At 39.9% G+C, this 22,374-nt stretch overlaps 1 protein-coding gene across 1 annotated transcript; it reads right to left on the bottom strand.

The window, feature by feature from the left end:
• Positions 1 to 633: 633 nt before the first annotated feature.
• Positions 634 to 9,149, bottom strand: LOC139656945 (transmembrane protein 230-like). Its single transcript, XM_071534593.1, has 4 exons — positions 8,984 to 9,149; positions 5,543 to 5,636; positions 3,872 to 3,994; positions 634 to 1,588 (listed from the first exon to the last, which is right to left on the bottom strand). The coding sequence occupies exons 2-4, from the start codon at positions 5,621 to 5,623 to the stop codon at positions 1,448 to 1,450; spliced, it is 345 nt and encodes a 114-aa protein (XP_071390694.1). The 5' UTR covers positions 5,624 to 5,636; positions 8,984 to 9,149; the 3' UTR covers positions 634 to 1,447.
• Positions 9,150 to 22,374: the final 13,225 nt, after the last annotated feature.

Genomic DNA, 22,374 nt, shown 5'->3' with positions numbered 1-22,374 from the left:
CTTCTACCAATACAGCCTCAGTGATCGCAGTGTCAGTTTATTGTGTCAGGCTACCGCGAGTCAAAGCAGCGGGCCTTGTTCCTTGTTGCGCTGAAACTACCTACAATACCTCCTTTTTTTTATCCCACCCACCGGCAACAGGTGTTTCTCTCAGGTATAAAAGTGTCAGTGAAGCGGCGACGCACTTCTTGCTGCGCTCCTCCGGTGACTTTGTGCTCTCGCCCTCTCTGGAGAGCTGCGACCAATCACCTCACCTCCCTCCCTCCCACTTTCTCTCCCTCTCTCTGCTCTCCTCTTGTTGTTGTTTTCTCGTATCTTGGCTCAATTAACAGTCTCCTCAAATCCCGTCAAACCAAAGCTGCCCGCCGCATTTGTAAGTAGCTCGTTTGCAGCCATTGCAATTTGATGAGAGTGACCGCCTGAGCATGCAGATAGAATGAACGATTTATTTGCCCTTAATCCTTTGATGCCATCCAGCTTTGTTGTAACCACAAGAGGGTGTTCTTCACCACATGTCGGTAGCAAAACCAGGAAAAGGTCACACTCTCTGGCCTTGGTCATTAGGCCTACTATGATAAACATTTTCCAAGCACATGGTTTATCACACAATAACAAGAACCTGTTCAGCTTTCTATCAATCATTATTTTATTCAATGTTTCGATGAGGTTTTCTTGAATTAAAACAAATGTATGACAAAAATACAACTTTCTTTCGATATTCAACAACAAAGGGAATATGCACAAACAGCAGTGTTATATATAGAAACTGAGAAAGTAAAACATTCCATTCAGAAATATACTATATTCAGTCATAGTAACCAGTCTTTGGATAGCATTGCAAAGATAATCATTTGGAAGATATACAGCACTACCAAGCTTTGCATATGAGCACATATGGTATACTGTCACTCATGAATACTTGTTTAAAGATGCTATGCAACTTCTATGCTACCGTGCAAAGAGCACTTAGTGATACTACTGTACACGAGTAAACCTTTGACCCAAAAACATAGTGTTTGGAGCAGTAATAATGCAGCTATATTGTTGCAGGCAAGCAGCTGGTCGGACATCTTTTACTTATTATCTGATTGGCTCACTGTCAACCCGGTTGAATATTTCAAACTTCTTCAGGCATTTCTGTAGAGGATACACACTGAAATACCGCAGAGCAGGGAGCAGACCAAAGAGAGCTAAAAAAAAAACTGCAGAACAGGTAAAATGCTGCATAGTGCACCTGTGGAGAAAGACGCAGCATTCCACTGCAAAACAGTTATGATCAGCAATAAACCAACAATCGTGTCAAGTTAACTTTGTAAATTCTCAGTACAGCAGAGATTCAAGGTAAACAGCAGGCAACAGTCTCAGGATACACGGTGCGGCAAAGGGAGGGGAAGACACTCTGCCAGCCACCAGCCGATCAGGCTCGATTGACCCTCAATCGATCGGCTCAGTCGCCAAAATCTGGGATGTCGTCGTAGGAGTAGCCCCGATACCCCTTGGCAGCGTAGTAGGCGATTCTCAAATGGTAAAATCCAGGAAGGAAGACGAGTATTCCTATGATGAGGACAGGAATCGTGCGGTCGGGATGCTGAAAAAACAAACAAAAATAAACAATAAAGACCAGTAAAGCTCCTTCTTATTGGGATACATCGGTCCCTAAAACCTGCATGTCCTGGGTCCCACCGTGCAAAAACAAAATGTAATTCACTGGACGACTATGTAACAAGTGTGCTGGTGGAAGCATTGCTGAGTCTCTAATGCAGTGGTTCTCAACGTGAGGTCCGGGGACCACCAGGTGTCTTTGAGGGGATTCCAGGGGGTCCCCAGTAAATTGATGAATTATGAAATTATGAAACCTCACCGTGATTTCATTTACAAGAAGTTAACACAATTAGAGAATGTAGAAGAATAACTGTTTTGATCATAGTTTCTCTGTTATCTCTCTACCTACAGTACAGATAGTGATGGAATTCTGGACAAAATCATATCTAGGAATAAACATATTCTCAGATTTGGGTGCAAGAGACAAAATCTCATCGAATGGGGATCTGTGGCCCTAATGTGAACTAAATTATGGGTCCTTGATATGAAAAAGGTTGAGCACCACTCCTCTAACGTACTCAGAGAATCTCATTCAGGATTATTGGACCAGGGGGCTTCAGGTCTTAACACTGTTATCTCCAAATTGCCAACCAGCGCTACATCAATATCCTTTCAATGAGGAGGAGGTGAAGGAGGCGCACAGAGACGTCAGCTTCACTTGTCTGCGATCTGGCTTCATGTAAATCATCAGTCAATTCAAATAAAGGCAAACTAACCACCAGGAGGCACAGTCTGTCACTAAACCCCCACTGAGCTGTTTGCTCTTACCACCAGATGGCAGTCTTGCGTATTGAGTTACTGTAACTCATACTGTTAGGAAAAAAAATGCACTGTATGGCTCATGGCAATGTGTTGCACAGCTTATTGTCATACAGGATGAATGTAGAGTGTTTATGTATAGCCTGTTGCCCATGTTTTGCACGGTATCTACTGAACTATGATGATGTTGACGTTTATTGGTCCTAGCAGGAAATTTAACTTGTACATCATCAACATCTGGCAAATTGGTGACAGTACACACAATATAACAGATGAAAAAGACAGCAACATATAACACAATATAAACAGTTGATTTGTCTCCATATCTATCAATCACACCCAATCAAATTGTTATACTCTTACAGTATTTGGTGAAGTCATTCTATTCTTCCACCTGGCATTAACAAGCCATACTGAACGATCGGATTGTAATCGAACAGCAAAAAAAAACGCATAAAATCAAGGTGCACCCAAGATATACTAAACATCTGATTATTCAAAACGCAGATGCATTTGGCCACATTAGCATCAAAGTGAGCTAGATTAAATGGAAATAAACTTTCATGTGTGGATCCAAACAGGAAACATATGCAAAACAAACAGGTGGCAGGCAGCTCAGATAGGGAATGCTTGTAAAGAAATGGAGACTTGTGGACGGGGAAGAAGCCAGATGAAGTATTTACTGTCGCATTTAGGGGACATACATTATATTTTACGAGAGGGTAATTATGAAGTGACGTGCGTGACAATCTGCATTTTGGCAAGGGGCAAAGAGAAATTGGATTTCAATGTGTTTCAGAGACCAGAGACACATTTTAATGCCACAATCAAATAGGAGATGCATGTTAAGGCCAGGTGCAAAGGAAGGCACATTCTGATTCTGATGTGCTTTTTAATGTATGTGCATCAGAGGTGGGGACTCGAGTCACATGACTTGGCCTCGAGTCAGACTTGAGTCACAATTTTAGTTGCTTGATGCATGAAGAGAATACTCCAGAATCGCCTTGACTTGGGTTTTGGAGACTTGGGGACTTGACTTTGACTTGTACTTTGATGACTTGAAAAGGTTTCTAAGGTCTTGACAAAAGATCTTGTGGTTGTGTAAATGACTTGGATTGAAAGTGATGAGATTTGTTCCAGCAGGCGACTGAATTTAAATTCTGTTTTCTGAATTTGTATGGAATGATTGAATTTATTGAAGCTGAAACTGATTATATAAATCAAACTCATGATGCTCTTACCAAGTTTTTATCCTATTAAAACCATATTGCATTGAAAAGTCCTAGAGATTTAGTTTTCTTTAAGATATTAAAATGATACTAGACTTGACTTGTTGGTCTACATTGAGACTTGACAATAATGACATGACTTGATTTGGTAATTTACTTTTAGACTTGGAACTTGACTTGAGACTTCTGCCTCAAGACTTGAGACTGACTTGGGACTAGAGCAAAGTTGACTTGGTCACACCTTTGTGAACAGATTTGATCATATTTTAGCCCAAACTTACCTCCACCTTTATGGATCCTGCCAGAAGAAGGGCGCTGATGATGATCAGTAAGGAGCCAATCAAAAACAGGAAGGTTGCCAGGGCGATCGCCTTGTACGGGACCTTCGGAGGGCTTTTCTTGAACTGTTCAAAGTGTCAAACGGTTAGACAAAACAAGACATTCAGTTTTTGTGATAACAGCTCTGTGCGGTAGTATATCATCATTAGGGTTAATACTGTGTGGCAGAAAGAAGATTAAGCTACTGAAGTGGCTCTCTACTGGGAACCAATGTGCCGTAGAGTTAGCTTAGGTGTGGTGTTGCTTCAAGATTGTGCTCAAATAGAAGATATATCACTTTCAAACAAAAATATTACATAGTAAAATAGGCTATACAAGGGGATATGGGCTGGGAGCCATGACTAATATTACAACAGTGTGAAATGGTAAGATTATGGAATCGCCTAACTCAGTTGCCAGAGGAGAGGCTGACAAGAAAGATTTTTATCTGGGACAGAGCACATGGTTATCCATCGTCTGAAGAGGTTCGTGCAATTTTTACTAATTTAGAACTACAACCCATCGCTAGAAATAACTTGCAGTGGTAATATAAGCTCTTTCAGGGAAAAACTACTCCTCCAGCATGTGGAATAATGGGAGCGAGATATATTTGAGAAGCAACAGCTTAGAATTTATATTCAATTTAAGTATGAATTTTATACAGAGCCATGTATCATTCGTAATTTAGAGAGAAGACAAAGGTCCCTGTGCGCCTGGTTGAGAACTAGCACCCTGAGGTGGGTAGAATCAAAGGTGAACCTGAAGAACAACACTTATGTAACTGTGTGATTTGGGTGTTACTGAGGATGAACTGAATCATTGTTTTTTATTGTACAAGGTTTAGTGTTTAGTTTTAGTTTAGCTTTTTATTGTACAAGGTTTAGTAACCTGAGGAATTCTTTGGATCTTTTGAAAAACAAGAGAAAAATTCTGTTTTGTTCTGGCCATGTGAAGGTTATACAGTATGTTAAAATGTCTTTTCAAAGAAGAGTGTATTTTGGCTGAATTTCTAGAGAGAGTGTGGAAAAGAAAGTAAAGTATTTTGTACCCTTAAGTATGTGTAAATATTGTAATTATATGGATACAGAACTCTGTTTGTTGATTGTGTGGGTCGCCATGTTGGACGTATGTATGTGATGTCCTGTAGTGCCTTGTACGACCATTGTGGGCCGGGCACTTAGGCTAAATGGTGCATGACACTTAAATAAGTCAAAAACAAACAAACATTAATGTCAATAGACATCAAAATACAATTAGCCTGGGACAATGCCTCAAAAACACACAAACAGACAGATAGACAGACAGACAAATATAAAAAGTTTATCCAACTTGTTTCTTCGCAGGCAGCTCTTTGGATCCTGTCTCCTCTCTTATAATCATACAAGGCTTTTAAACATTTCCAAGAAATTATTCATTGGGTTTGCCTCAAACTGAAAGCCCATAATACTGAAAACGTTAATAACCACTGGGCTGCTGAACAACCTACCTAACAGCAATTACCAAAGAGATACAGAGAAACAGCACAATATCAAGGATGTCTGGTACCAAAGAGCATTTAACGAAATACTCCAGGACAGCACTCCAATTAATTAATTTATATTTATTGCCACACCAAAGCGTTTTCAATCTCTCACCTGCAGGTCTATGTAACCATCGTCATCAGCAGCCAGTCTGGAATACTTAACTTTGTTGTTGGACATTCTACTTGGCATCATATCGAAGCAGGAGCTGCATGGAGAAAGAAAGAGAAAGAGAGAGAGAGAGAGAAGAGAGAGAGAGAGAGAGAGAGAGAGAGAGAGAGAGAGTGAGAGAGAGAGAGAGAGGGAGAGGGAGAGAGAGAGAGACAGAGAGAGAGAGAGAGAAGTAGTTATCATTAGAGCTGCAACGATTAATCGATTAATCGATTAGTTGTCGACTATTGAATTAATCGCCAACTATTTTGATAATCGATTAATCGTTTTGAGTAATTTTTTAAGAAAAATAAGTCAAAATTCTCTGATTCCAGCTTCTTAAATGTGAATATTTACTGGTTTCTTTACTCCTCTATGACACTTAACTCAATATCTTTGGGTTGTGGACAAAACAAGACATTTGAGGACGTCATCTTGGGCTTTGGGAAACACTGATCGACATTTTTCACCATTTTCTGACATTTTATAGACCAAACAACTAATCGATTAATCGAGAAAATAATCGTCAGATTAATCGACAATGAAAATAATCGTTAGTTGCAGCCCTAGTTATCATCCATGACAGCTCCATGATCATCCATTTCTGGCCATTTCTAAACTGTATGACAATCAATGCATTATTTACTTCAAGCTAGCGCTCTACGACAGGGGTTCCCAAACTTTTTCATGGCAAGGACCCACACATAGATAAACATTGAGTCAGACGCTCCAATCTGTCCAGTAGGCCCACATATGGACAAAATTCTGCTGTTAAGGTGATGATATACAGGCACATTTATAGGGCAAATTTGGGGCGGAAATATTTTCTCACTGACAACAGCGCATCAGTTTGAAATCTAGCCATGCTTGACCAGAGAGCAAGTTTTGCTGGGTTTCAACATCAACCAATCAGAGACAAGAAAACTGGTTAGGTGGCCTGTCCTCAGCCCAAAATATTTTCAAAGTGGTCCAACTGATACTAAATAGTAAAAACAACTAGGAAGTAATAGACCTGCTAGACACCAGGGTGTTTAGAACAGCAAATGGCTTTCAAGAACTGGGTATAGGTTGAATCACTATTGTGTTGTATGAATTGGCAACATATGAGTAGCAAAACAAACATTTACTTATATGAAAATGTCACCGAAGGAGGCGTCCTGGTGGCTCAGTGGTCTAAGGCGTGTACCATGTAAACACAGAGTTCTAGGTTCGAGCCCGACCCAGGAAATCTGTCGCTTGTCATCCCTCTCTCTCCCTCTCCCAATCTTTCCTGTCTCTCTCTACTTTGAACTGTCTAAAAAAGGCAGAAATGCCCCCAAAAAATAATGTAATAAAAGAAAATGTCACCTTATTACTTTAAGGGAAATATCTGATCTTATCTTCCTCAAGTCTATGCTGGAGATTTTGGCTCCATGCGTTCTTGCACTAGAGTCGACAAGGAAGAGTAGAACTACTGTATATCCAGGAATGAAAGCAGTCATTACTGCTTGGACAGTGTATGGGACGGCTTCCATCTACATGCCATCATTATTTTGGCCGCTGTCAGACCAGCTAGCCACAGCCGCTTTCTTCTGTGAAAGCTCCAGGTTGGAGCTGCCATTAAGCAGCAGCACTTGTGGCAGCAAAGGAACAGATTTACCAGCAGTAGAGGATAAAGTGTTTCCCAGACGGATTTCCAGAAGGCCATCACCTTTGGACCTCAGGCTGGGCGATATGGTTGAAATCAATACCACGATAATCATTTTTTTTCGATATCAATATATACATCGCGATATGGCTCACGTATGCAAAATCACATGTTAATCAATTAAATTAATGTTCATCCCATTGAACCAGATGGTAATGTTAATGTTGTTAGGTGTGATGTCAATGAAAACTGAAATATTCCTTAAAATGTTTCTTACCTCATTCTGTCACAGGTTTTTAGTTTTTTTTTAATTGCTTGTTATCAATTGTATGTTGTCCTGTGTGACCCTGGTCTGATTTTTGTCACCTGCTGACCCCTGTACCCATGTTTTGTTTTGTTTTGTTTTTTTATGAGATATATGCCGGCTGTGGTAAAGTCGCCTATATGCTCATTTGTGATGTGTATATGTTTATATGTTGATGCCCTATGTTCATTTGTTCATATGTTTATATAGTCATAATATATGCCATGTGCACAGGCTGTGGAAAAACGAGGACAGTAATATCCTAGTAATATACTATCTATCTCTTACCATATCAGGTTTAAAAAAGGTTCCCAGCTTTGCACGAGAGCAAAAAATACAATTAGGAGACTGGATAGGATATATAATTTGGATAGGTCTCTGAGGGAAACCTTTAGGCAAATACTGTTTTCTTTGGATTACTGTTTTGATTACCTATTGCATCTTTGCTTTTTGTCTTATTTTTCTATATTATATATAGGCTGGAAAGCACGCAGAAACGGGCTTGTAAAATCATACTTGGCCAGAGGTACTCAGGGTATCCAGAGGCTCTCTGCACTCTTGCATTGTGCACTCTATCAGAGAGACGCACTCAACTGTGTCTTGGCTTTGCCAGAAAGCTGCTTAAGTCCAACTTCAGAGACTGGCTTCCCCCCCCTCAGTGCAGGGAGGAGCTCACAGGCCATCAGATAAGGAACTCAAACAAACTGGCCATCCCAAGATGTCGAACTGAGAGATACAGGAGATCACCGATCCCCTATATGTGCAGACTCCTAAATGACAGCAGATTTTAGAATTGAGATTTGAGATATTAGATTTTAGCTTAGATAATTGCAACATTTTAAATTTTTTAGTCTACTTAGTATTGATGTTTTATTGTAACAGCAAAAATAATTCAGTGTTTTTAATGACAACTGTCTTTATGAACCTGTAATAATGCTGAAAGGTCAATAAACAATAAATAATATTTCTCAGTGAGTTTATTTTCACTTCCCTTCCCATGTGGCAGGAGGGTTTCTGTACTGTATTGTCCTGTATGGTTGTGTGTGTAAAGAAAAACTCAAAATAACAAAATAGAAGAAAATCTGCTTGAGAGGAGGAGTTAAGGGTATCCAAGGAAGGGTGTTTTTAATCTAACAGGCCACATTATAACCGCTCGTTTATAACGTTAGATACTGTTGTTAGCTAAGTAATCACTGACAACAACAATCGCAGTTGTGTTACACAGTTATAACGTTAACTTATATGTCCAGCAAACAAGTGCAGCTGATGAATATTGCTGCTGGATGCCTTGCTAGCTCAGTGTGCAGGTGTGAAGACAAAAATATAACCTGCTGTGTCTGTTTCAACAGCTTTATTAGCGAAGTTAAAACTCAGCCACCATCCGATTAGCTGGAGCATTAGCTGTCAGCTTGTTGGAAGTTAAGCTACCAGGCGAGCTAACGTTTGTGACAAAAAAAAAAAAAGACAAACTGACCTGCTCGACTTCGCTTTTATCAAATTAATTTCCGATGCTTCTTCTCGCTCCTCTTTTACTGAAGCACGCACCACGGATGTAAGGTTAGCTGTCTGGCGCACAGTCTCTTCTCTGGATGTTTTTGTACAGCAGAGCTTCTATCATGTTGCTTGCATTGCTGGAGACTCCAACTTCCTTGTTTTCTGACGTTGTCTGACGACGCGCATGCGCAGAACGAAATTGTTCTTTGCTTCTGCGTCATGATCGTTGATTAATAGAGAAAGTGTTGAATTATGAGTCAGCTGCTCGATATTATGAATTCGTTTATTCCAATTTATATAGGCTATATAAATAATAAAAAAAAGTCTACCTGTTGCAAGCCAGTCTTTTATTGCTAACAAATCATTATTGACTTTGAGTTGCTCCTTTATTCTTTAAGTTTGGAATAAACTAATTATGTTGGCCAGAAGTTAACAACCATTTCCTTCTTATAGTTTATGACACTGTAACAAATGCAAGAAACAAATAACCTGATCCTCTTTCCCTGACTTCTTAATCAACAAACTCTAAGAACAACCTCAGTAGAAAACATTTGCTTCTCTGTTGTTACCTTGGCAACATTTCCCTTGATCCTTCACTGCATCAGACCCTGCTTCAAGATGCAGGCATGTGACCTGTTCATTCTTCAATTTGCGATCCTACATAAAATAATCCACCTTCCCACATCTTCCATATCATGTATTTGACTTTGACTTTATTAATTCATGCTTGCAGTAGGGTATACTGAAAAAGCTGCAGAAAAAAAAATCCAGTGATGTAGTGGTAAATAAAAAGATGTGTAAAATTAGGCAATTATATTTTCAGAAAAGCATTAATTTCTTCTTTTTTTCTTTGAAAGATCTTCATATAACTTACATTGATTTCATACTATGTGTTACAGGTTTTTGGGGCCATTCACTAACTGAATTGAGAATGCACAGAATTGGAACTGAATTGGAATGACAGGAAACAGAATTGAATTCCATTAAATTCCACTTCTAAGAGAGGTTGACTTGACTTGCATTATAAAACATTATGAATCAAATAAGAGACAGTTCAACAAATCAAATACATTCAATCATAATGTATGTATTATGTATTACATGTTATGCATTAAAAACCACCTGGAAGGAACCTTTAACATTTTATGATATTCAGTATTGATAATCTCAGATATGTGGTGAGAAAAAAAAAAGGAGGGTAATCAGAGTTTAGGTGTTTTTACCCTCAAGTACATCCTTGTGTATAGTGATCAATACACACACCTGCCTAAAATGTCCATATGTTGGTGTGGCACTGTGGCACACACTCATACGTTCACACACCCTTACACTCTGTCAGTTTAGCAGCACTTAATCACTTTCCTCCTGTCCTCCATCATGAAACCGTTGCATTCTCGTTGCATTTATGAGGAGCTTTAGGTCAAAGTGACACCCTGATTTCAAAATCTCGATCTTCAACGCTGTTCAGGATTACATTCACTGGCTGAACATCACCAAGTTTGTGTAAACACGCTGCTCTGCTCAAAATTCCAGGCATGAAATCCCCAAAAGCTATCATGCTAACTACATGTCACATCTTCATCAGGTTTCTCAATGTTTTCCTTTTTCCATTTTTTTTCCCATTTCCATTAAAGTCTTCTTTAATCGTAGCACTACTATTAAACTCCATTTCGCCTTTCATATTCCCTTCTTTAATCTCATTCCAGCTTCTTTGCAGATTGCCTGTGCGGCCATTTTGTCATGGGGAAAGTAAATGGGACTTGCAGGAAGGTGCCTCAGGTTGAGTTTTCTGCAAAGCGGATAGACCAACATGACATTACATGACGTAATTTTTAGGGTTCGACTGATACAGGTTTTTGAAGGTTGATACTCATGCCGATATTTTTGCATCGAAGTTGCTGATAGGCAATATTTTGTGTCAATATTTAATATCTTAAAAATGTTTTGCACAGTACTATATACCGTCAAAAGAAAGTAAAACTCCCCATTAACACCTAGTAATATTCTTTTAAGTGGTTAGCAGCCCCTTAAAAGAAAATAAATACAAATAAATACATTGAAGGTTTTACAAACTTGTTTTTACTGTTGCTTTGGTCCAGGAGGAGCCTCCTCTTGTCACTGAACCACATGACTGACCGATATCTGATATTTTAACAAGTGAACTAATGCTTTATAGGTTCTCAGGTGGAGGGGTGGTGTGTGTGTGTGTGTGTGTGTGTGTGTGTGTGGGCTGTCAACATAGAGCTGGCTCATGCTTGGGTGACTTTTACCGTACTGCCTGGTGTATGAGCGCACACTGTATTTCTCTTATGCAGGAATCTTTACGCCGAAGCCCCACTGTAGGCGTTGAATCTGCATAAAGCTGTGGTCGCTGCCTCACACTGGTCACTTCTGGGCGTGTCGACTAGTGGCAGCAAGTGGGAGTCAATCAACTTTGTCAGATATTTTGATATCCAAAGGGTTTTGACAGCTGTGTAAACTTTTAATAACCTGAACATGGAGTTGGAGAAATACATTTCAGTCAATCCAGATTGAGGAAGAACTATGGCTAATGATTGCTGAATTCACTGCTAAATTAATCTCAGTCAGTAGTCGATTTGTACAAAAATTTCAAGGGGGATGGTGGGGTCCTTATGGAGACAAACAATTTGATAGTGGCGACAGCATGGAGGGTAGGGGATCAGCTGTTTACCCTTTTGTTTATATTGTAACAGCACAAAGGTAATGCTATTCAAAAGACATGCAAGTTAGGGATGTTAGGTATCAGATGCTCCTGCCAATGCCCTGAACCAAGGCACTGTTCTCAGAACTGGAGTTGGTCCCTGCGTTGCACTGTGGCTGCCCACTGCTTTTTAAGTAGTTAGGATGGGTCAAATACAAACAAATTTCCCCACAGGGATCAATAAAGTGTAACTTAACATAACTTAATACTCATGGCACTTTTATCTTATCCAAACTTTAAATTTATAGTTATCAAACCTCTACTCATGCTCGCTTTGTCATCCTCTCCTGCTTGCTTTGCCTCTGCTGCATCGTCTCTTAAAACATCCTCCTGGCTATCATCTAGGTAGAAAATATAGACTAGTCAGTAGCTTTTCAATGATGGCCAAATAGACTACTACTACTACTACAAAGGTACCCCTACTGTGTGTGTGTGTGTGTGTGTGTGTGTGTGTGCATGTGTGTTTACATTTGTTTCAGCCTTAGCAGTTATCCATTTCCTTTACCAGCATAGATTACTACGGAGCCCCTCTGGGGTCACATGGTAGAAAAAAAAAACTTGATGTGTAAACTGTGCGAACGGATTTGTAAACCGAGCCCTCGGATTCACAATCCATGCGAACGGATTTGTAAACTGTGCGAACGGATTTCAAGACCGTGCTCTCAGATTCACAATACAAATCCGTTCGCACGGATTTACACATCAAGTTTTTTTTTTCTACCATGTGACCCCAGAGGGGCTCCGTAGGATTACCACCCAAAGCAGTAATCAAATTAGGAGCCACTGCACAAAATTCAGCACATTCTAGCGCTGGAAACACCTTTGTGCTCTAAATCCTGTGATCCTTAGTCAAATTTTATTTGGGTTTACGTGAGAACGACACACAGAGGGCTTCCTCCCTTTGACGGTGACTACCTGCCACTTGAACAACAAAATTCGAACAAAATATGTCAACTAGCTATCTAATCTCTGTTTAATCTGTTTCTCTTTTTCCCCACTTCAAACAGTGTAGGCTAAATTATAGAAAATAATCATTATGACTACTGACGTTTCTCACACCTGTAGTCCCGCAGACCTACCTGCCCACCAGCCCATTTATAATAGCCAAAATAATATCCTCAAGGTGTCATAGCTGCGTTGTAGGTTTTGCTGTGCCATCAACCAATAAAAAACATATATCCGTATCAATGCAGGTGCGTGTGACCCCCCGCCTTCAGATTTGCTGTAAACTCCAGATGTGCTATATTCTTTAAAATGCTTAAATATCAATAATAAGTGGCTTACACATTTCTTGATTAAATTATATCTTTGTGCCATAAAGAGGGATGAAAGAGGGATGGCAGTGTTACAAAGGGGATGGTTTTTGACAATTTTCATTTCAAGGGGCATGGCATCCCCTCGCATCCCTCCTCAAATCGACTACTGCTTACAACAAAACTGATGGAGATTAAATGCTATATGGAGATATGTGGCTGAGGTTAAAGGAGGATTTAAAGGGAGAAGGGGTAAAAGGGAGACAAGGGTTCTTCAAATACAGTAACTCTTGGTATGCAAAGCTAAGGTTATAGCCAAATGATTGGATGATGTGACACTGCCACAATGAGAGAGATGTTAGATGGGAAGAGGGGAACATGCCCAAAACAGCATTTGTTTTTGTCGGCCATGCAAATTCACAGGTCAGAGTTTACCCTGAATGTAAAGGGGCAAAATTGCTTCATAACCGGAAATTGTTTTTTAATTGCCATTCACATGAATTTCAATGGAAATGAATGAGAGGTGGAGCAAATCTTTGAGCACTTTGGCGCACAGTGTGACTGTGCCTTAATAACAGTGAAGCCCCATCAAACATGATTCAAGTGTGCGGTTCTAGGAGAAGTGAGCAATTTGTTGTGCAGTGCATTCTGGGATAGCAAACCAAGCATGCGATGCGGGGAAGCGGTGAGACAAAAGGTTAATCCAGTTAACTTTATGCAAATGCACAAACTAATCTATTTGGCCAAAGAAGATGACGTTGATTGCACAATGCTTCTAGCAGCTTTCGCCCACTTTCTCATTACCAGGAAGTAACGTTAGCTCTCCAAGCTTGTCTTTTGAGAACAAATTAATTATAGCAGTGTCAGGATTTCCTGATTGCATGACCCCTCTCTCCCTACCATAGGAGAAACTCTGCCTGAAGGAAGGAGGCAGATATTGCCGGTGCCCTCGATGTTTCTACACAGGCTACTGAGATCAGTAGTAGATTTGAGGAGGGATGCAAGGGGATGCCATCTCCCTTGAAATGAAAATTGTCAAAAACCATCCCCTTTGTAACACTGCCATCCCCCTTTCATCCCTCTTTATGGCACAAAGATATGTTTTAATCAAGAAATGTGTAAGCCACTTATTATTGATATTTAATCATTTTAAAGAATATAGCACATCTGGAGTTTACAGCAAATCTGAAGGCGGGGGGTCACACGCACCTGCATTGATACGGATATATGTTTTTTTATTGGTTGATGGCACAGCAAAACCTGCAACGCAGCTATGACACCTTGAGGATATTATTTTGGCTATTATAAATGGGCTGGTGGGCAGGTAGGTCTGCAGGACTACAGGTGTGAGAAACGTCAGTAGTGACGATGATTATTTTCTATAATTTAGCCTACACTGTTTGAAGTGGGGAAAAAGAGAAACAGAGATTAAACAGAGATTAGATAGCTAGTTGACATTTTAACACCAAAATTATATTAATAAACATTAGGCCATACATTAGGCTACATTTCATCCTCAGCGGGATGTTGCCAGGCAACAAAATAAACAGGAAGTCAAGATTAACCTAGTTTGAATTTTGTTGTTCAAGTGGCAGGCAGTCACCGTCAAAGGGAGGAAGCCCTCTGTGTGTCGTTCTCACGTAAACCCAAATAAAATTTGACTAAGGATCACAGGACTTAGAGCACAAAGGTGTTTACAGTGCTTGTATGTGGTGAATTTTGTGCAGTGGCTCCTAATTTGATTACTGCTTTGGGTGGTAATCTATGCTGGTAAAGGAAATGGATAACTGCTAAGGCTGAAACAAATGTAAACACACATGCACACACACACACACACACACACACACACACACACACACACACACACACACACAGTAGGGGTACCTTTGTATGAAGTAGTCTATTTGGCCATCATTGAAAAGCTATTGACTAGTCTATATTTTCTACCTAGATGATAGCCAGGAGGATGTTTTAAGAGACGATGCAGCAGAGGCAAAGCAAGCAGGAGAGGATGACAAAGCGAGCATGAGTAGAGGTTTGATAACTATAAATTTAAAGTTTGGATAAGATAAAAGTGCCATGAGTATTAAGTTATGTTAAGTTACACTTTATTGATCCCTGTGGGGAAATTTGTCTGTATTTGACCCATCCTAACTACTTAAAAAGCAGTGGGCAGCCACAGTGCAACGCAGGGACCAACTCCAGTTCTGAGAACAGTGCCTTGGTTCAGGGCATTGGCAGGAGCATCTGATACCTAACATCCCTAACTTGCATGTCTTTTGAATATCATTACCTTTGTGCTGTTACAATATAAACAAAAGGGTAAACAGCTGATCCCCTACCCTCCATGCTGTCGCCACTATCAAATTGTTTGTCTCCATAAGGACCCCACCATCCCCCTTGAAATTTGTGTACAAATGGACTACTGGTTGTAAGCAATACTTAAAGCCTCTATCTTTAAAGAAATGTAGCAATATCAATAACAAATCTTCATCATTATCACATCTGACAGCTTAACCCCCAACAAATAATTTAATTTGACAACATAATAATGAAAAGCATTTACCCCGGGCAGACAGATCTATTTGCTCATTAAAAGTAGACCTGGGTACAAATTGAAAGAACCAGTTACCTGTTTGCTTATAAAATAAATATAGAAACCTCAGTATTTGCAACAATCAATAGAACATTCCTCAAGTTGGCTAAGGCTTCGGTGCCCATAATTGCATGCCATAGGCTACCTTTCCATTTCATTTTCATTTGAGTTTTTCTTTTTTTTCCCACTTGCCTCTACTGTTGATGTATCCATCTCCATTTTTTCTCCGCCCCACAGGCTGTATAAGTTAATGAAACAAAAGTGCTCATTTCAAATTCCATTTGCCCATCTGGAAGTGCATTCCATGATGAATTGGACCCACCATTACCCCCCCCACACACACGTTACTTAACCTATAGGCATACAAACCTTATTTAACCTTTCTCTTTCTCAGTGTCCACTGTAATGGAAGTCCCTCAGTGTCACTGGCATGCAGCAGCGTCATTGCAGAGCCTCGCCCGGCACAGAAAATTGAATTACAATCGACATCATTTCTTTGAAACGCCTACCTTGCTGTGTCTCCACAGGGAGGGGAAGCAGCACGCCATGCATTTGATGGATGTACGTGTGCATGCGTTGTCAGTTCATGCACCATCAGTCTCTGTTTAGATGGAGTGAACTGTGGTCTATGGTGGCAGCAGGAAGAGCGAAATCAATTTCATATTTTCAGCTGTTGGAGTTCATGCTGCTACCTATGTGGCAGCAGGTCAAGACTCTGATTAGCAGCAGGCTCAACAGGCTTTTGAGCAGGCTGGGAAAAATGTCAGTGCATGACACACACTCGGTTTTACAGCCAGAAACAGTCCGAGCCTTTTTCCTCTCACCATGTTATAGTAGACAGGAATATTTAGGTAGTAACATTGCTGATAAATAAAAAAATATATGAGGAAGTAAAGAAAACTTAGATTGAGGTTTTGCAAGGTCAGTGTCAGTAACTTGTTGTGAGGCTGTAGACGCCGTGTTTGATGGTGAATCTAAAATCCAGTCCAGTGAAAAAAAATAATTCAGTCTTGTTATATACAGTATATATTATAATCAGTATCTTGTTATAATGAGACCTTTTTCTCATTATAACAAGGTATTTTCACTTTACGACATCTTTTCTTGTCATAACAACACCAACTCATCTCGTTATAGCAAGAAACTTTTCTCGTTATTACAACATAACTTATCTCATTATGACAAGAAACGTAACGAGATACAAGTTGGTATGTCATCATAACGAGAAAAAAGTTTCACCGGCCACGTTCCATGACGCCAGTCGGTGGTGGACTCTCCATGAACTGGCATTTGGCCTACAGATTGAGGCATCAGCAGCCCCAATTCAGCCCCAAAATTCTTCTTAATGTACACATACTTATCACAATACCATGTAATGTGCTCAATAATAGTAGAATCTCACCATGTCTCAACTCAAGCACACAACTCCATTACATTGTGTAAATGAGTCATTGTCAGTTTCTCTGTTGTCCATATACTGTTTTCTCATTAGGCTGTAACTAGATCTTTTTCTCATCATAACAATATATGAAAGTTTCTTGTTATAACGACATACCCACTTATCTTGTTATGAGAAAAGTTTCTTACTTATAACGAGATAAGTTGTTATGTTGTTATACGAGAAAAGTTTTTTGTTATAATGTGATAAGTTATGTTGTTACGAGAATAGTTTTTTGTTATAATGAGATAAGTTGTTAATTTGTTGTAACGAGAACGTTTTTTGAGATAAGGTGGTATGTCGTAATCATGAGAAAAGATGTCATTATAATGTTAAAATTATGACATCTTTTATAACAAGATCTTTTTCTCGTTGTAACAAGAAAGGTTTCTCATTATAATGAGATACAGAGAGTTTGTTTTTTTTCACTGCGGCAGAAATACGCTGCCACAGTGATAAATCGTTTCAGTGTGATCTGAAGAGATAACACCAGCTCCTCTCCCCACTTAATGTCTAATTTTCCCGTAATTTTCCCAAGCTGCAAATTAGAAGTAGCCATTATTGCTCAGTTGGGTGTACGAAAAGTTTGAGGAGTTTTGTAAATAGTTTCTGAGTGTCTTGTCTCTCCTTCTTATTGCAGAAAGCATCCAGGATACTGGTGCTCAGCCAGCCTTGCTCCTGCATTTAAGCAGCAAACTGGCTGAACAATTAGGCGCACTAATCTCACGAGGGCCAGCCTTTACCTCCCTATGAATAATTTAGCATTTATCCAACTGAAGCTGATAACAACGAAATGTATTTCCCTCTGCCAAGCGGAGGTTGGAGCCACGCATGTTTGCATTCCCCTGGCAATGAAAGGAGAGTATTTTTTTTATTTTTTTACCCAAATGTAATCAGCTTAGTAATGTCTGAAGTCGGGAAATGTGAGAGAACATCAGTTATGAGAAGATGCCTTGAGCACTGCAGTGCAGTAATGGCTCTCTGAGATGCTTGTCTGCCTGAGGCTTGGAAGCTGACCTTTAAAGTGAAAGACTTTATTTCCATCTTTCTGTCGTTTTGAGAATTGGAGTATGAGTTAAAGTGGAGAAAGGGAGAGAAGACTTGAATACACACATTCCCCTCTTAAGGCGTGAATGACTTCAGAGAGAGCCTGGTTTTTAGATTAATTTCAAGGCAAAAGATACTGATCCACCTGTCAGGTCTTCGTACAACATCTACTCCAGAATCTCTATATAGTGTGAGTTTCATTTGCAGGTTGTCCAAAGCTAACCATTCATGAGCTCTTGAGGCTTGTGAATGAAGAAAACTGGTTTTAATATTCATTTTGCATCCTCAGCCTTGGTGCAAACACTACAAATTAACAAAGTGGACATCTGAATTATGCACCCGCTGAATTAGCACCCGCTGCCCCCCTCTCCACCTCAACCTTGTTATTTTGTATGTCTTTGAACTGCACTTTCTCAAAATCTTTTTCTCTCTTTCAGTTATTTAGAAGGAATGAAAGCGACTAAAAGGGGCACAGGGCACAAGAGAATCAGAATCAGTTCACTCGCCAAGAAATTCAAATGCGAAATAATTTGTTTTGGTGACATTTGTACAGAGAGACATTGACTTTCGCAAGAGTTTCACAAGCCCAAGACAAATGTAGTACTGTGTTTTCAGTGCCATTCTTACTGGCAGAGTTGTCAATGTTATACTATTATTATATTCAGATGAGACACTACACTAGAGGTGGGTGCAACCTCCTGTATGCTTTGGGTCAAGCTGATTTGACTTTTTATTGGTTTGGTGTGAACTGGAAGCGAAAATGGTTCTGCAGAGTGATGCCATTGAAGAATCATTTCTGGATCCTTTCAACCTTTGTTGTCGTTCTTTGGGATATCAAAATGTTCTTAATTCTTAGTTATTGGATGGTGGGTGATGGCATAACTGTGGGAAATAACCAAACCCCTCCATAGTATATATTGTGCAATTGCAAATGAGGCGATAAAAGGGCAGATCAACAAAAACACAACGGAGGTGACTAAGCAAAGGAGTGCAGAAATGCTTCATTAAAGAACCAGAAACGGTTCTTCTATGACATCACCCTGCCCTTTGTTTTTCTGTGTGTAGTTTCGGTTTTGTTTTGTTAATTTCTTTCCTTTGGCACCACTTTTAGACCTTTTCCCCTTCCCTGTCTTTGTATTTTTTGTTTGTGTAAATATTGTAAATAGTCCCTGTGTACCTGCACAAATTCTACTGCCTCTTAAATAAGAGTATTCATATTAGTTTTGATTAGGCAAATAGAGGCTAATAGAGTGGGTAGACTAACCCTGACCTTAAATAATTGCACAGATCAGGAAGAGAAAGAGTGAGTGCGTGGAAGAGAAAGAAAGGTAGCGAGAGATATATTTCACTTACTGACGGTCTTATAGCCTTTTAACATCTTTTCAGAGCCTGAATGTGCGGCTTTACAATGCAACACTTCAATTTATACAATTGATGCAACCTGATGACCTTTCTAGACAAGAGTGGTTTAGTAACAAGAAAGGAATATTTCTCCTACCTCAGGGCTTTCAGTGTTTGCACCTGTCATTATGCAGCTTTACAATATAACCGCTAATTTCCCTGTATCCTTGAAGACGTGTTTTGCTATAATGATTATATGATATAATATATGTATTATATATAATATATGTATGATATAATGAACAATAAACATTGGAATCCGTATTCTATAGATAAGGGAGAGGAGCGGTGAAGGTAGCACTTTTTCTGTCATGACTTAAAATTTCTTACACATATAGATGTATTGCCATCATGATGTTTTTTAAATAATAAGCTTACAAGACTATTATTGTCATTGCTATTATTATTAAATAATTAGCTTAGGAGATTATTATTAGGTGTCAGGAGTAACACCTAACTAAGAGCCGGGCTTTGAGTCTTTGTCGGTTCATTGGTTCTTTCATGCTTTTTGCAATGCGCACTTCTTAGGGGAATTACAGTATTCGCTCTTTAGGCCATGCAGTGCCTTGCAAAAGGTAAATACAGTGTGCGCTCATACACCAGGCGGTACGGTAGGAGTCACACAAGCATGAACCAGCTCTATGTTGGTGCACTGTGCATCCACATACCAGGAAGTAGCTTGGTGATTTTCTAACTGTAGTGGCTAAGTCAACGCATGAATTAATATTTAGTTTAGCGATTCTCTTAGTTACAACTCAGGTGGAGTTTTTAAAGTCAACATAGTTTTGACTCCAATCATGCAAACCCTCCAGCTGAGCACCTGGAGAGCACTAAAGCACTTGTTACCCAGATGCTTGCTTGTTGTTGAAATCTGAATATTTCCAGCACTGCTTTCCCTTTACTGCCTCAGCAATGTTGTTCTGGCCCTTGCCCTGCTTCTTAGTGGTTCCTGCTTACAATGTTGGTGTAACTGGAATTCATGTTTATTCTACTCGTCTCTATTTTGTTGCTCCTACTTATGTTTGCTTAAGGATGAAAGTGTCTGCTGAATGTCTAAAATGGAAAAATTAGAAGAAGCAAATGATGTACTGATTACTGATTAAGCAGGTAATCAGTAATCTGTGGATTCCCACTAAACCTTCGCCCCCCCACCTCCACCCCCTAAACACACACACACACACACACACACACACCACCACCACACCTGTACACCTGAGCACCCATAAAGCGCTTGTGCACTTATTTAGTATGTCTTAGATGATTTTAATATTGATTCTATGGCTCAAATGTAAAGAAATTGACATCACTGTGACTTTTATCCCAATGCAAGGGATAACATGATAGATTGATGGTCATAAATCACTTCAATTATAGCTGTAACATCATGGCAGTCACGTAAACAAAACAATGAAATAGGTTTGAATTGGTGGTATAAGGGATGATATACAGAATGGGGCAAAATCTTTTCAACATCCCCCACTTCTGTGTTAAAACCAAAACAACAACTACTCAGGGATCTTCAATATGCAGATGAGTGTGCCATCATTGCACATTCAAAAAGAGATCCTGTTAAAAAAAGCCTTCAGCATTTTCTATCGGTTTGGGACTAAGCCTGAATATCAAGAAAACCAACTGAATATCAACCGAATCCACCAGCCACCTCTCCCGAAGGGTCATATTCGTAAAAAAAAAAAGACAGCATGTTATCCACCCAGACGAGAAACAGTGTGTTCTGCAGCCACGATTTTCAGAATATCACCACACACTCATCTAAAAAGCCATTATATTCCCCGCCACGCTCCATGGCTGTGAGACCTGGCTGCTATTCGGGAGACATATCTGGAGAAAATTAGAGCAGTTCCTATTCAAAGTGCTCAGCGACAGAATGGATGATCAAAAAACTAACATCAGTGTTTCTGACTGGAGCCGACAGCCTCGGCATAACAATCCAAAATCATCCGCCACCTGGCTTTGATGGGCCGGACACCGCGTGCTACACCTAGCAAATCAGCTCCTCTGTGGCTAATTGACTGCGGAGGGAAAAGAGCGATCAAAGAAGAAAAATGGTTTGCACCCAAAAAACAATTTTCAGGCTTGCTTCATTTCTTTTTCTATTTCGAATTCGTTCTATCAAGGTAGAGTCCAACCGGTTCTGGACGTCACAGCGGTTTGTCACTCAGATAGGGGGAAAAAAGAATTCAAAGAGGCCGGAGGAAACAATACAAAGACAGTCCGAAATCAACCCTGAAAGAATGCAATATAAACACACAGACTTGGAGGGCCCATGCACTGTAGATCGATACACCTGCCGGCAGCAGCTGACTCACTAGACACTGTCTTTTGAAGATGAATGCATCACCTTGGCATCTGAGACAGAAGTGCAAAAAAAAAAAACACACTCTGAAGTGAGAGCTGCTGCCCAATCTGTGACACCTGTGTTCAGGTCTGAAAGCCTTCGCAGAACCCATAAATAACTCAGCCTGCAACAATAAGCTGTGAGAAGAAATATTTGTCATCTTTGAGGGATTATTGATGTGCTGACCCCCCCCCCCCCGGCGCCTCGGTACATCTGCTGCCCTCGGCAAGGACCCACGCAGTCCCCCTGGTCACCGTAGCAGCACACATCCCTCATCACTCGTTATCGGTTAAACTCCGAAACAACACACTGCCTCACACACACCCACACCTTTTCATGTCAGTTCTTTCAGAAAGCTAGAGCAAACTAATTGCTTTGTAGTGACATTGCCAAGGGTGGAAGTAACTGATTACATTTACTCACGCCCCTGCAACGGAGTAGCTTTTGTACTTTTTTGAGTAAGTCTGTAATTTTACTTTTATTTAAGTGAGTTTTTGCTTAAGTATTGTACTTAGCTACATTTTAAATTGCATCCATTACAGATGTACTCCTGGACAA

This window comes from Centroberyx affinis, unplaced genomic scaffold, assembly GCF_046629955.1.
Source record: "Centroberyx affinis isolate AG114_WGS23_722 - 3 ecotype Tasmania unplaced genomic scaffold, CSIRO-AGI_Caff_v1 ptg002586l_1, whole genome shotgun sequence".
In the NCBI taxonomy this organism is placed as follows: domain Eukaryota; kingdom Metazoa; phylum Chordata; class Actinopteri; order Beryciformes; family Berycidae; genus Centroberyx; species Centroberyx affinis.
Note: the sequence above shows the minus strand (reverse complement) of the source record. Positions and strands in the feature narration are given on the sequence as shown.